Source organism: Pagrus major, chromosome 17, assembly GCF_040436345.1.
Source record: "Pagrus major chromosome 17, Pma_NU_1.0".
Classification (NCBI taxonomy): Eukaryota; Metazoa; Chordata; class Actinopteri; order Spariformes; family Sparidae; genus Pagrus; species Pagrus major.
Window position 1 is genome coordinate 6,453,638 of NC_133231.1, and position 16,855 is coordinate 6,470,492.

Here is a 16,855-nt window from a genome sequence, read left to right on the forward strand (position 1 = left end):
CAACAGTGTTTATCATTAATGAGGTCCTATATGTGTGTGCGTGTGCCAGCAGCCCTGCTCTTTGGCTCCTGTGAGCTGTGAGAAGCCTGTTAAAGAGCAGCCACTGGTGTGATATTTATAGAGGCCTGCCAAATGACCTAGGTGACTGCTGGGCACACACACACACACACACACATGCAGACACACAGAAGCAAACGAGTGTTAATTGGAGGTAAAGCGGGGCTGTAGTGGCTGAGAAAGGGAGAGGAAGAAGCAGAGGTGTTGATGGCGGAGGTAGCAGTGTAAAGCCAAGAAGAAACGCCAACTCCAGGCTACAGAAACAGAACAGCCAATTTTATCAGTGTGATATCACCTCTGTCTGCTGAGAGGCCTGCCCTTTTCCACCTCACATTAGGAGGTGGTCAGCCTCGACACAAGTTGTTTTTTTAATTATCATCACTGTAAAACTGTGTTGACGTGGCTTGTGACAGAAAAAAAAACCTGGTACTGATACAGTAGATGCTACAGTGTGGGAACTCTGCTGGCTCAGTTTGCTGCAAAGCTGCATTCTTTTCCAAATACCTCCCACAGAAATCCGTTTCAGAGGAGTAGTTGTATAGAACAGCTCACAGTGCATCCATCTCCTTACTCCATGTACTGATATGACATCTACATTAGTGCTGTCGTGGTGAAGTAATTCCCCCTGCGGTGATCTAGGGAGGCTCAACAGCACAGTATTGGTGCGGTTTTTGCAAATTATTTCAGTTATAATAACTTTGGTAAGTTGGTGGATCTGTGGACCTGAACAGTCTCATATAATAGCTTAATAGCCTTAACACCTAGCTTTATGGTCTGAGCAAGCTAGCTGCTAATCAAAGTTACACAACTTAGCCAAACAAATGAATTCCATAACAACACACATTCACAAGGCAGTCACCAGCATCCAACCAAGTTTCTCAATATTACGACATCAGTCCAGAATCGCCCCAGTCTGTGGGAGTAGCAGCATTAGCCATGCAACAAGACGGACCTAGCCTCATGAAAAAAAAAGCAAAAATGTGAACATTTAATTGCCATCCACAATGACAGCCCGTAGTTGTATCTGGTCACATATTTTTTTATCTCTCCAGGTCACGGTGACCAACATTAATGATGGCTGCGTCACACAATTTCCAGGAACATCCAGCGCAGCTCCGATTGCTGCAGGGATCCTGGCTCTTGCCTTAGAAGTAAAGTGAGTGCCTATCTGCCAAGTCATATTTCATACTTCCAGAAACACTACAAAAATAAATGTGATACCTTGTTGATACTTGTAGGTACTCAGTGTGTTACTCAGGAACACGTCAGCAATGTGTATGCTTACTGTCTGAGGGACTGCAGTCCCCAGCTGCGTGATGTTTACTTTGATTTCTTGTCTTGGTCGATATGATTGATTGGCTCCATTTTCTCCCAATGATATTGCCAGTGTCATTTTGTGTCATACTTAAGACCGCATTTCCAATGCTTTCTTTTACAAAAGGGCTTTTGCTATTTCCACCCATTACTCCCCTGAACACATAGTCTTCTCTGAAGACCACAACTTTGTCAGAAGTAACTTTCCCATCACTTGCCTTCAATATGTGCTGTTGCAGGGAAATCTTCATCCTTGTTTTTTTCTGGAAGCACAGTAACCACCTCCTGTTTTGTGCAGTAAAGTAGTATCCCTTTCTGCTGTAGATCAATACAAATCTAACTTGGTAATACACAACATAAAGTGTTCAGTTCAAGAAGACTAGAGCTCCAATTAACGATTATTAGGCCCACTAGCAGCCTGGCTTTAGGCAAGCTAATGTTGGTCTATGTGCCAGTGTCAGTCAGTCCAGCACTTTGGTCCAGATTGAAATATCTCAAGCACCACTGCACCTAATTACCTCAGCCCAACAGGGCCGCTACTGTCGCTGTAAGAGCTTCAGAATATCACAGCGCCCTCCTCCTGTTTTGTGCAGTAAAGCGGTAAACCTGTGCAGTAAATCAATCCAGCAGATTGATTTCTGTAAAAAAATTTAGCGAATGAATTGTTTGTTTGATTATCAACTTATTCAGAGTTTCCCGTACATTGGCTTTACTTAGGTATATGAATCGTGTGACAGTACACGGCTATACAATGTTAAGTTTAACTAGAAATGTAGTTTCACTTTACTCATCTTGCTACAATGGTTATTTAGAATATGTTTGTACATTATATGTATATATTTTGTTTAAGTTAAAGGAGTGAACAGTTCTCGACAAATCAGAAACAATTAAGGCCATATCCATGACTGCTGGTCAGGTACTGTCAAACGCCACATTGTCACGCATCACACGGCATCACACACCACACCATCACACACTGCACCATCCCCAACTGCCACCACAACTAAATTATCATCCTGTGGGAAACGCTGTAATTGTTGTAGTAAAATGTCAGAAAAATAATGACAAATGCCCATCAGAGTTTCTTAGAGCCCAAGCTGATGTCTTCAATTATTTTTTTTGTCAAACCGACAGTCCAAAGCCTAAAAAGAGAGCCAGTGTTTTGTAATTTTGCTTTATAAATAACTGAAACAATTGCTCAATTACTATTATTATTTAAGATATGTAAGATATCATTCGACAAGTCAAGTAATTGACAAATCATTTCAGCATTAAAAGAGACTGTTGAGAGAATTTCTACATTAAAATTCTGCGCTGTGCACCTTTGGGCTGTACCTTGTCTCTCCACCCCGTTTCTCCCTCTCCCTGTTTGTTTTTTTAGTCCCTCCTTTGATGTAGATCATCTACTGCTCCTCTGTCTGAATCTGCAAATATATCTCCTCGCTCCTTTTTCTTCTCTCCCTCCTTTGTCTCGTCTGCCTCTTCCTACCATTTCCCAAGCCCCCTTTTTCTTCATCCCTCTTAACTCGCCAGCTGTCGGTGTGGCCTCGGGCCTGGTGTTTTGTGGTGGTATCAGCGGCGTCTACGCCTCCTTCATGTTATGGATGGTACTAGAGGCCGGCTTTACTGCTCCAGCTGTCATGCCACAGCGCCTCAGTCTCAGTCGCTTGGCTGTAAAATGGAGCGCGGGTCCCCTGGGCGAGGCGACTCCCAGGACATTACTGTTAAAGGCTTTGTCGTGACCCGCTGCTACTGACTAAACTATATATCACCTCTCTCGCTCAGATCAGCGGCATTCAGCTCACGTCTTTATGGAGCCGCGTTCTCTCTCTCTCTGCCTGTGTATCTTTCTGGGTCTCTCTCTCTTTCTCTGTTTCTCACACTTGCTCATTCTGTGGCTCACTCTTTCTTCCCACATTTCACACAATCACACACTCATATATTCTGCCATTCTCTCTCTCACACATGCAGGCCCAGAGTTTTTTCTCTCTGATCCCCATTCATCAGAAACAACCTGCCTCATATATAGGATCCACGAGCATCTAAGCAGTTGTTTATAGAGACATATGTCTTTGTATTTTCATCCCACTGAAATGTTTCCAGAATTGTACTTTTGTCAGTGTCAAATTCTCCGGAACAACATTTAGACGATCTCAGACCAAATCAGGTTAAAGCAGTATTTCCCGACCTCCAAACATCCCAAGGGCTCCCAAGATTAACTTAAGAGATAAGAACATCTTCTCAGGCCTCGGAAACAAAGAAATGAAAGAAGATTGAAAAATCTATCTTTGCAAGGAAAGCTCCTTCCCACTACGGACATTATTGCTTCATTTAAGGGGTCACAAGGCAACATGTTTGAAACTGTAGTGTTTCATCGACAACCCAGACTGTCTTCATCACTCCTTTGTGTTGATGTTGATGTCAGACTTTTAGCCATGATCGTTCCACCACTTTGGCCCAGGCTATAATATCTCAGCATCCATGAAATTTGGAACAGATGTCAACGGTACCCGGAGAATGAATGCTAATGACTTTTGAGGACCCCTGATTTTTTCCTGTAGCAGCACCAACAAAAACTAAAAGATGAATTGGCACAAAATTTGGTCCAGTTACTCATAGTTACCCAGACACTGAATCCTTATTACTTTGATGGTCACCTGACACTTTAGCCTGGCTTCTTGAACTAATTTGCAAATGCGTATAATTCTGGAACCTATGCGTTCAGCTTTGATTTCCAAGGGGAAATATCATCAGGTGGGACTAAAATGCCTCTTGGTGCAACTGTGTAGACTTACAACCATCAAAGCAACAAAACGTGTGACCTGGCGTTAGTGTTGGGCCGGTCCTCAAACAAAATACGGAAGAAAAAAAAACAAACTGGCAGCACGGTCACCAACTTTGTCAAATAACAGTTAGGCAGTACACTAAAATGTGTTTTCGAAAACATTTGAGGCAGAAGGTTGGCAGGAAGTGAGCTATACAGTAACATAATCTTGATTCATATTTGATAAACACTGCCTAGTTTGACAGTTTGATCTGAGTTTGGTGAGATGCAAATTTTAAGAACTGTCTTTAATTTATAGTCGGCTGCCTTTATAATCGATCATCAGTTAATCAATAATGATATATGAAATGTGTTGGACATTTTTCCAAGTTTAAAGAACAGATAAAGTTAACTTGAAGATACTTGAACGGTGAACTAAATTACTCAAAATAATGACGTCATTTTAACTGCGGAGCTCCCATCTGTCACTATTCAACCCAACCCATATTGAGGCTACTAAATTGCCATCAGTGTAATAATATCAGTTTGCTGTATAGAATGTTGTTTTTTAAACTATAAATTACTCAGATTTTGATAAAATGTACTTTTTCGTACCACTATTTTGTATTTTATTTTGATATATTTGATAAGCATGTATTTGTTATTTGTAGCAAGGCACATTTTGATGTATTTGTGCCCATCTCTGATTGTCGGTGAGGTGTCTGCTGTTAGATGCAGCATACGTATACAAATGGTTTATAGTAGGAGAATATATTGGAATGTTAATTGCTGTTTGGGCCTTCCTGATTTGGAGGTTATGTAGTTAGGGGTACCAGGATACTGACATAATTAGATCAGCAGAGGCATGGAGGCTCTGGGTCAGAGGTGAAGGACAGTATGGTGAGGCACCCTACAAGAGATGCCTCTACTGTTCTTCTGTCTCTCTCTTAATATGAACCTTATGATATAACTAAGTTTTTGACCAAAACAAGCTCGGTATATAAGGAGCTGTTTGCATATTGTCGGCAGAGTTTCATTATTCGGCTGGAGACTCTCCAAGTAATGTGTTACTTGTATACGATACTGAACTTATTGTAATAAATTTGTTATATAACTAAGACAGTGTCGGCGGAGCTTTTCTTCAAACATCTTCAACTGCATCGCCACTGAATATACGACATCGGTTAAATTCTTAATGGTGATTAATCGATGAAGGATTAATCACTAAACATCCCCAGACTGGATGGACCTGCAGACTGGATGCAATTGGATAGACCTGCAACCAATGAGAACAGCGGAACCTATGACATGTGACTTTTTAAATCTGTGCGGATGACGCTTCTCAATCATCGCATTAAACCTGCACCATATTAGATAAACAGTTGTGATTGGCCGGTTGCAAACCATGTCGCAGGGGTATCTGTCTGAGGGGGCCAGACGTAATGTATCTGATGTATTTGATTTAGGACCAGATACCTAATAACATTCACTGAGCTGTACTTTGTTCAGCGGTTATCAGCAAATGTTAGCACGCTGACATGCAAACATGGCAAACATTATACCAACTAAACATCAGCATGTTAGCATTGAAATCATGAGCCTTTTAGCTCTCTGACTTTAGCATTCAGCTCAGTGCTTCTTCAACCTAAGACTTATAGTCTTGATAATACATCTAATACTGATCTAATCAAATGAGTCTAATTAATCCAACTCACAACTAGACTACTGACATGTCATTTTAAAAATTGTGCTTTATAAGACTGGCTGTATTTGTACATACCTGCAGTTCTGTTGATACATCTAATCTTTTTACTGTACATTTACTTGTTATATGTGGTTATTGGATTACAGATTTAATCCCTCTGTCAGTCACTTTATTATCTCCACCTCCATTTTCTCTTCATGCAGCCACACTCTCCAGAATCGCAGCCTTTCTGTGTCTAATGAGAAATGCTCAAAGTTTTCTTGCAATCTTTGGCTTCATCTTTTCTTAATTTGTCAAAAAAGCGAGCAGATTGGAAAAATGCAAACTCTGTGACTAGAGCTCCACGGCATCTCATCACACTGTGATAAGATACTTAATGTTTATGAAATTGCACAGACGTGGATACGAATCATCTTTGTCATTTCTGATACAGTATGATGTGAAGATTTTCTGCTGGGAATAGTTGTCATTGCAACATACATAGCTGATATAAAATGGCGTACAGTGTGTTGTTGTCTTTGTTACCCTGCAGTGTTTTGCTGCCCCAACAGTGTCAGGGTGTCACGGTCTATCTGTCTTTCTGACACTGTGTTGGCCTGTCTGTCTCCATCTGTCTCTATCCATCCGTCTTGACGCCTGTCCAACAAACCATCAGAGTAAATCAATTCTGCGCTCGTCCCGTTTGTCAGTCTTTCTGTCTCCGACTGTTTGTTTGTTCACTTTATCACCGCGTCAGCCTCTCTGTCACTTTATCTCTGTTTCTCCCGTCCATCCATTCATCCGTCCTTCCATTTGCTCGGATGGAGCCGAACATTTGGTTTTTACTGTGATTCCACCTCATTTGTGCACCTGCAGATGTCCATTTTATTGTCCATCCCATCCTGCTTCTACTGAGTGTCTTTTGTCTGCCTGAAAAGATGGATCGTCTCCCCCTTAACCCCAGTCGTCCTGTGCTGTCATCAGGTGAACTATTTTGGGCAGTCCTTTCATTTTATCACAGAGCAGCAATAAAATGTATAAATAATCTTTCAACCTCTTTTAACCTGTTGGTCAATTCAGCGATGTAGTAACGGGAGAGATCAAAGTTATCCACTCCGGCTCTAGTGCTGCATGCTTACTCCATGTTGAGTGATAGTGGGCCATTTGCATTAACCCAAGTAAAATGACTTGTCTTTGTTAATACAGGTTATTAATGGATTAATGGAAAATATGACAGATGACCTTTAAATAACAGTGGTTAATAAATGGATCTCATAGAGAACACGAAGATTATTGTTATATAATATAATTCTTATTCTTATATATTGAATCATCTACAGTATATGACAATTTCATCTGGGACTTTAAACAGTATAAAAGTCATGCAATGCAGCCCAATCTGCCCAACACAAAATGTTTAATAATAATAATTAATTAAATTCTCTTCTTCTGCGTTCTCTTTCTGCCTGCGTCCGTTGAATGAATAAGAGAAATGATGTATGGAGCGCTCTCTGTGGGGAGTTGAGGAGTAATCAGCCGGTGATCTCAGTGGGGAGAGTACATGGAAAAGTGAATCCACTCGCCTCTAATTGGTCTTAACTCAAGCACACACACTTGGTGAGGGCATCTCCTGCGCTAATGTTTTTCATTTGTAATGCATTGAAGTTCACTGGCATGTATGACCTATAGCTTAGCTATACAACATGCTATTTTACCGATATACTAATATTAACATTCACATTGAGTAACTCTGTTTGGCATTTTTAAGCATGCCTTTTCTACATTAGCTAATCTGGTCCCTGGTTAATGTAGGATTCAACGTTTCTTTTTCAACAGTTTTCTGCCTTGTCATACTCTGCTGTGCCTCACTGAAAGGATTCAAACCAGTCATCTCATGAAACAAAAGAAAACTATGAACATTTTACTAATTTAGACTAAGAATTAGCTAAGCTAAAAAATATCAGAGACCATAGACATCTATAAAATGACAAAAAATGTATAATTATTTTGCCTATATTGGGGCGGAGTGCATAATACACAAAAACAAAAAGTACAGTATATTCAAAGGCAGTGAACATTCTCTATTTTACAAAAAAAGACAGACATGCACAGCGTTTACAGCATTTATATAAGAACACCTGCAAACAATATAAGTCCGCTATTTGCTCTCACAGGAATCTATAATTTGTGTGTTATGAGCACATAGTGCTGCATCAGTCATAGACACACAAATACAGTATGCACACACAAGCTTAGACACACTTGCACAGACACAGAATTACAGACATACACATCCAAACTGGTCTTAAAATCACAAACACACACCCACGTTGTGTGTGTGTGTGTGTGTGTACACGTGTACTCATTAACCACAGAAATCAGGGCTACGCCGGTGGAGTGTATTTAAAGAAGATTGCAGGCATGCAGTTATTGGACTTGGCCTAATTGATAAACCCATTAGTAACACTTGTTCAGATAACATGGGAGGAATCTCAGTCTGCTCACAGTCACTCCAAATGGGTTCACTTAGGCTTAGAGTGCAGCACATTAAGAGAAGATTACAGAGCGATGCGGAGCGTCTTACCAGTCCACGCCTCGCTACTATGAGATTAATAGAGACGAACTGAGGACAGAGACGGAGGGAACATTGGACCCTGACACTCCACTGGTTGGGGACAGTTTTATGTGTGTGGAGCAGCAGTTGTGAAGCAGTTGTTGTTCTGTGTGTCTGTATGAGTATTTGTATGAAATTCTGTATGCCTGTGGACCTACATGAGTTTTCTTTCTCCAGTTATGATGCAGTGGGTGGTGGCCTTCTGGTGTTAATATGTGTATATGCATTTATATGTGTGTGTATGTCTGCTTTAACTTCTGCTCTGTGTGTCTGTCTCTACAGTATATGTGGGTGTTTCTGTGCCTCTCTGTAAATGTATATCCACGTGTGTTAGTTTTTCTGCCTTTCAACTAAAGCTGCGATGTGGCTCAGCAGAAGATCTAAATGCGAAGTGTCCAAGCAGAAGATGTGTTGCCTGGGATGAGACAGTGGGGTTTAAACTGCTGCTTGTCTTGTACCAACACATTATACCCTGCTGACTAACAAGCATGACTATTAGTGATGTCTTCTTCAGTTTCTGTTAAAATAAAGAGAAAAGAACAGTGAACATGCATTGAAAAGAATATTGGACATGCTGAGCTTCAGTGAAGAAAGCATCAGGAAGAATGTAAATGCATCAATCTCTTCAACTGATTTAAGTACAAGCTGATGATGGCTCATTTATAAATGGATCCTTTTCAAGCAATGTGATCCAAGAATGTCCAGAATGTTAAGTCAGTAAACCTCTGTGTGCCACTAATTAAGATATACATAAGCTAACGTACGCTTATATAACTACAGATCACCTCTCACTGTAAGTAAAGATGCTAATACATCAACATGCTTTACAGGATATAATGCATCAATCTCATAACATCAGACACAGCATCACATTCAATCTGTCTAATACACCCATAGTTCATGTTTTATGGTTACTGTTGTTGAGAACAGATACAGAAAAGTCTTCTGTCAGCTTCATTAAATGCATTTTCATCACCTTTGTGAAAATCTGTTGCTAATAAACTGTAACATGTGTCTATACGAAGGTTTGGTGCAGATACCAGTCCAACAAAAGTGCCTTCCACAAACAACAGCATCAGTCAAATGCACCAAAGCAACATATTGTTACATTCAAGGGACAAAACCCTCTAGTGGCCATAGAAATGATGAGGGGAGCAAAGGAGAAAGTCAGGTGTAGTTATAGTCAGATCATCAAACTTTAACACAAGACTGCTGCTCATTTCCCAGTTCCAACCAGGAGTCAACATTATGTTTTTTACAACCATGACCAAGATTATTGCCTAACTTTCACCATGTGATTGTAACCATGAAGTTGAAGGTCCCCTAACTTTTAAACAGCAATAGACTTTTTTTTTTTTGCGTCAACATGTCATTATAAAGTAAATGTTGATTGCACAATATAATGGCAATAGAATAATGACACCATCTGTGTTTAGGTTTGTTCCCTATAACCCTCGCTTCTACTATGCTGTTTTGTCTGCCACCGTGCACGAAATCTCCCAGGACAATGAAGACTAACTGGAAATGTAGTCAGACTAGCAGCCTGGCACAATTTCTGTCTGCTTTCATGTCTCCATTACAGAGTAAATCAATGAATACACTCACATTTTGTCCTGTGCTGTTGGTAGCTGCTACTCTGAGGAAATCATAAAGCGATATGGTTGTCTCTGTGACAGCAGTGGCAGCAATAATACCACTTGTAAAATGCTACGGGGGGGAAAGTCGCCGGTTTCAACTTTTTACATGTCCATGCAAACTTCCAAAACACATTTCTGATAAAAAGTGCAGAAAATTGAACAGATGAACCAAGACCCTAAGCAGTCAATAAGGTTAGTATTCAACTTGAGACCAATCTAATAAAATTGTCCTCCCAATGAAAACCGTGGCATCAGTCATTAAAGCAAGTGACAACAGCCTCTAGTGGCCAGAGACACTATGATGGGAGCAAAGGAAGAAGACAGATGATATTATGGTCAAATCATTGGACATTAAAATGGGAGACTGCCATTCGCTTCCCTGTTACAACTGTGAGTCAATGTTTTTTTGTTGTTGTTTTTTGTTACCATTCCTCAATATTAACCATGTGATTGTTATTGTAACCATGAGTCGTGAGGTCCCCTAACCTTAATGTAATTTTAACCCAGATCATCCCTAATCCTCACACAAAACCTGACCCTAATTTGAAATAGCTTCAGAGGGCTGAACAAATAATGTCATCCTGGCATTGTGGGCATCAAATCAGAAAACATGTAAAGTATATTTGTTGTTCTAAAGTGCAGTTACAAAAAACACACATTTCTTGTTTAGTTTTGAGGATTTGTTGCATCAAAAGGATGGACCAATATTTAGTGAGCCCTTCTGTTTATGTACATATTTAGCTCTGATGAAACTCTTCTTCGCGTGGTTAGATTTGTAAGAAAATGAAATTATGCGATATTCAATCCAAATGTCACATTAGTCAACATGATATAGTATTAATGTGTGATCAAATCTACAGAACCTTACATAAAACTAGAAGTAAATGACATGGACTTGATATCTCTTCTGCAAAAGGCAATTACTGAAAAACAAATTGATCCAGTGTTACATATTTTCATCTCTCTTACTACTTACAGCATTTCCAAACATGCAGTACATTGTGTTGAAGAATTATGTGGCTTGTGCTCCCTGCAGAATTTCATTTTCGATGGTTGTTTACCAGAAAAAAATGTTGAGTGTGATTCTTCTAAATGATCGGGAGCTGACAGTGTTTTCCTCTGGGTCCTGATCTCTCTCTCTCTTTCGTCACCCCTTCATCTTTCTGTCCCCTCGATTGCCCATCTTTCGCGCTCTCTCCCCTGGGCTGGACACTTTGTCCTTGTGCTCCCCGTCTCCTCCTCCTCCTCCTCATCCTCCTCATCCTCCTCCTCCTCTCTGCCTGGGCCCAGTGTGAGTGATAAATTATTCGTGGGCATGCTCTGAGGGCCCAGGGCTGCTCATTCCTGCACACAGAGGACTAGCATTGATCCGGCCTGTGGTTCAACTTAATTGGAAACCCAGTTACACCAGCTACAGACACACTCCGACACACACAAACACAGCGCACACACACAGATGCACGAACATGCACTTCCAGGCATGCCATCCACTGTAAAGCGCCATTAATACGCACATAGGCACCAGTGTACAGTAATACACCCATCTATAGGTGCGTGGATATTACAAATGTCAACATAATTACACAGCACACAGACACACACACATACACACACAGACACCTGCAATCACCACATGCATTCATGCATTAAAGTGTTATAGAATTAACGTCTGCCTAAGTATCAGCTACAGTATGTATGTTTTATGATTTAACACTGCACATACACAAACTGCAGTACAGCACAAATGTTTTCCATGCAGGAATACAAAACTACTGCATACACACACAAAAGCACAAACACTCCAGCTGCCTTACCCAAACCATAACCCTAACCCTAAACTTAACCCAGCCCTAACCTTGCATAGTGCTTGGTTTTAACCTAAGCATGACCATAGAAGTGCAATTAGTAATACTGAATTCAGACCAAATGTGAAGAAAATATTCACGTTGTGTTACTCGTGCAGGTTATTCATTTTTAATCACATCTACTCGCGCAACGTGATAAAAATAACCGCGAATGCGCAGCACATTGGTATGAACCCAACATAAAGAAATTTCTCTGTGCTCTGACTGCAATAAATGAATCAGAAGGACGCCGAAATAACAACATTGTAATGCTGCCTTATTTGTCCTGTCTCAGCAAGAGTAGATGTGTTATCATACATGTCTGCAAACGGCCATGAATAGTGATTATTATCCTCTCCTCCATTGTTGTTCATGTTCAATTCGCTTGAGTTCAATATTTTCAACTCATGCGATTGTCGCGTCACACATTTTTTCACGTCAGCGCCTCAATCATGTCATTGGCACCGCCCTGAGCGAAATAGTCACGAAATTGTATCTAATCGCTTCTTATCGGTGACTTTGTATGTAATCTAGTCACACAAATCACTCCCGTCGCGTTTGGTGCGAACACAGTATAAGAATTTCGGTTGAAAACATTAAAACTGAAATCAACAACAGAATGTGAGTTTTGATGTCATGACATCTATGTATTGCGTTGCAAAGCATTTTTAGCATGCTAACCAGCTAGCTTCTGCCCATCCTGGCCCAAAGTTCTGGTGCTCGTAGTGTAAACGATACTTTCTCTGTGATTTTTGAGCTCACAGTCCAGCTAACTAAGCGAACTTGTCAAAGACAGACCACACACACACGCACACACAGTTGTGTTGCCAGTGTTGCCATCAATTTTGGGAAAATTACATAGATTTACATTCATTTTGTGGAAACTTAACCTAACCATAACCATAATCACTACTTGCTTAAACGTACTTAAACCAAGTCTCTACCCAAATATGTTATGATTCATGCCATAGGGACTTAAATAAGGAAGTGTAGTCCCCACAATGAGACTGTAAAGAGATTTATGTCCCCACAAAGTGAGTAAACCACGTCCACACCCACAATACCCACATGGATTCATGCATTAAAGCGTTACAGAATTAACATCTGCCCACCTATCAGCTACAGTGTGTATGTTTTATGATTAAACATTGCACATATTCAAACTGCACTACACAATACATTGTTGTGCACACGTTTCCTTTGTACAGTTTCTGTATACACATACAAACACACACACCAACACTCAAACTCTGAAATTCACAAGTAGATGGACACAATTCCCTACACACACATATACATTCCTAAACACACACACACACACACACACACACACACACACACACACTTTATAGTCACTAAGTCTGCATTCTAAGCAGCACTAAAGAGGAGTAACAGTCCACAGTGGAGCAATATGGAGGCCCAGGGTTATCGATTGGGCTGAGACACTGACTATCATACAGCTAATAGATTACATCAGACACATCGGAGCGGCTCAGTCAATGAGGCCTGATCCTATTAACTGGGGATTTGTAAACAGTTGTGTGCTCACTGTGACGGCTGCTGTGCTGCTTTGTGAGCCTTGGCGAGGGGATGAAGGCTGTGAGGGTCTGGAGGAGGCTCATATATTGTAGCACTCTGCCCCAGTCTCCTGTGAGCTGCAAGCCAGTCGTGTTCATGTCTGCGCTGGACAACGTGCTTTCATTTTTATTGTCTTTGTAACAGTGATGTCAGTTCTGTTCCTCCTGTCGCTGTCCATACCTCAGTGTCTGCAATTATAATTTTACAGTGATGAGTACAGCTTTCACAGAGAGAGATGATACATGACAGGAGACATGATGCCTTCACTTGGTTTTGTCAAAATTAAAAGTTTTCGCGTTACTCCTTCATGCATGAGTTGAGTGGATGATTGATGGATGAGCTACTTTGTTAGATGCATCTTTGCTTAATGTCTTTATCAGACCAGCATTTTAAACACAGCGACATTTTGAAGTGAAGTCTGTTCATTTGAATGCAATCAATGTGATATATATAATCTTTCACATTGAGTTAAACTCCGACTGGTGAATTCACACCATTGACCAATTACAAACCATAATTTTAAGGAAAGAAACTAAATTTAAAGCAGACATTTTGTCTCGTTGTAGTAAGAAAAGATTAATGGCTCTGCTCTAATCAAGTGTCCCAGTAAGTTGTGACAGTGAGCACAGCATGCAAAAGACTCTGAAGCTGCTAAATGCAACTCAGCACACATGCTTTTCCTATTGTGACAAGACAAAATGTCCAAAATAGAAGAAGCTATCACATTAGCTTCTGTTTATAACCCTCCCCTGCCAGAGTAGCTGCTCCACAAAAGAGGCATGGTTTGCAGTCAGTGAAACAGGACTTGATGTAACAAATACATACAGTATCTTGAATAAGCACTGCAAATTTACTGTATTGACAGTTTAGCGACTGAGCTAGATCACAAGCTTGGAACCTGACAAGCTATTGTCAATAGTATTGCTAGCAAGCTGGCTGGCATGTTACTAGTTAGCTCTCCACCTACAGTACAGCAGTTCACCCACCAAGTAATCTAAACAAGCTGATACCCCTTTTCTGCAAGCACAGTATAGAATTGTTTGGTCCTTTTTGTATGGAGGTGTGTCGTGAATCCCTTAAAATGGCTCTAAAATGCTCTCCATACTCTGCTAGTTACAATAGTTGAACAGATCTGTATTTCATCACGTCAGCATTTTGCATTGTTGATGCATAATAACAACAAAAAGTGAAACAACTTCACAAGAAACACTAAGGCTGCAACTAGGGTTATTTTCATTGTCTACTACTTTCTTGATTAATCGACTGATTTTTCAGTCTATAAAATGTCAGAACAAATGTCAATCAGTGTTTCCGTATACCAAGATGACATCCTTAAATGTCTCGTTTTGTCCATAAGGTTACTGTCATAGAGGAGTGAAGACACCAGTAAATAATCACATTCAAGCTGGAATAAGAACATTTAGACAAATTTTCAGAAACATTTAAAAATGTAAAAAAAATACGCAAACCAACCTAACAATTGACAAAATCATTGGAGATTAGTTTAATAGTTGACATCTAATCTTCTAATAGATTAATTAATGCAGCTTTAAAAACGTCAGAGCTGCATTAAAGTAATCCCTGGTTCTTTGAAAACAGAGCGAGGTGTTTCAATGTCATCTCACTATAACATGATGTATTTCAGCTTTAGGACATTTTAAGTATGTCTTTTGTTCTTTTCATGTGAACACAGCAGTTGATAATAAAAACAATGTTTGGGCCCATAGAATATTTTTCTAAAAATACAGATACTAATGTTTATATTAAACATAATCACATGTAGCATGTCTAAATAGAGATAACAACTAACCCTGGAATTTGTCTCAGGATCCTTCGCTTAAGATCATCATCTTTTACTCAGGCTGCATACCAAATTCCACAAATAATGGTTTTATGCTTTCTTGCAGCCAAACCAAAACCAACAGGAGGTGAAAACACATGGTCTCACACTGATACAAAGAGCTAGTGCAGAGAAGAAAAAAAACTCCCACCTCTATGTGAGAGAAACCTCACAAGTTAACAGCTCAGTTCATCTTAAGTCCATTACAGCATAAGCAATACTTCTGTTTAACCAGCACTATGGTGGATGCTGGTCGTGTGGTTTCAGATTAATTTCGTGGCCTAAACCTATTCACATGTCCCTTCAGGGGCTGTGCGGCAAGGAGGACTGAAAACATTAAGGGGGAGAGAGAGAGATAGCGGTAAACCGAGTGCTCAGCCAACAGTGTGTTTTTAAGAGCAAAACGACTTTTCCAAAATAAATAGATCTGTGTCGCGGACTGCTAGGAGGGAGAAAAGCCCTCGGTTCAATAATTAATTCCCGAGTCGAGGGTTTTTGAGAGCCGCTGATTGGGCTGATTCTTTTTTTTATTCTGTTATGATACAAAGGAGGCCGTTTGAAGTAATTTGTCCCAGAGAGAGCGGCTTGGAATACCATACATGCTTTGATTTAGCAAAGCAAATTTAATTTTGTTTGCTTTATGCAAACCAGCCGGGGCCGCGGGGGTTTCTCTGATTCCACCAGAGGGGTGATGGTGGTGGTGGTGCTGATGATGGAGGTGGGGGAGTGCACACAACAGAATCACGCTGCTGCTGCTAATATATAATACAGAGTGCACACTCATACACACAGACGCACACAGTGAGCAGCAACAGTTCAAAAGTACAAAGCCTGTTCCCCCCCTACACACACACACACACACACACACACTCCAATCCCTTTGAAATCAAAGCTTAAAATAATTGTTTGTGCGTTGTGTTTTGTTTCATTCTATCCGTCTATTATTAGTGTTACTGGTATTATTCCTATCATGTTGTTTTAGCTGCCTGCTCTTGCTGCTTGCCGGGGTTTTGTTTTATGCTGCTAATGAAAGCTTCTCTCCTCGCTTTTGTTCTGCTTCGTTTTTTCCAATACGTGAATGGAATACATCTGTTTATATCTGCGCCTGATATTTCCTGAGATGTCTAACACTCAACAGCACAATAATGAAGCGGCTACTTGTGATTTAGTGTTTTTTCGAGGGCTTTTCTTCACGTCTTTGTACTGTAAAACTAAGGAAGATATACTTTAACGTGGCTGAGTAGACGTGCTTGATGTATTGCAGTTATGTCATTAATGATGGGAAAAAATGAAGTTGCACACCTTTAATTACCTTTGTTCTGTTCCTCTGTGCTGGAGAAACGACTATATACGTGTACAGATGTTCAGCAAACAGTGGAGGCATTTCTTCTCAGAAAGGCGGTTCGGAATGGGTGGCCAAGCGGTTTTCTTATACTCCATTCAACTCATTTTCTTAGGGAACAATAATGAGTGGATAAAGCAGAAAAACCCAATTTCCTTTATGCTTTTTATATCCTGAAAAA

The 16,855-nt window shown here is 40.3% G+C and overlaps 1 protein-coding gene across 1 annotated transcript in view; it reads left to right on the plus strand.

The window, feature by feature from the left end:
- Nucleotides 1-16,855, plus strand: part of LOC141012037 (neuroendocrine convertase 1-like) — a 146,425-nt gene that overhangs the window by 71,913 nt on the left and 57,657 nt on the right. Inside the window, exon 8 of the mRNA XM_073485419.1 lies at nt 1,110-1,213. Coding sequence (XP_073341520.1) covers nt 1,110-1,213 — 104 coding nt within the window. The remainder of the gene's footprint in view (nt 1-1,109; nt 1,214-16,855) is intronic.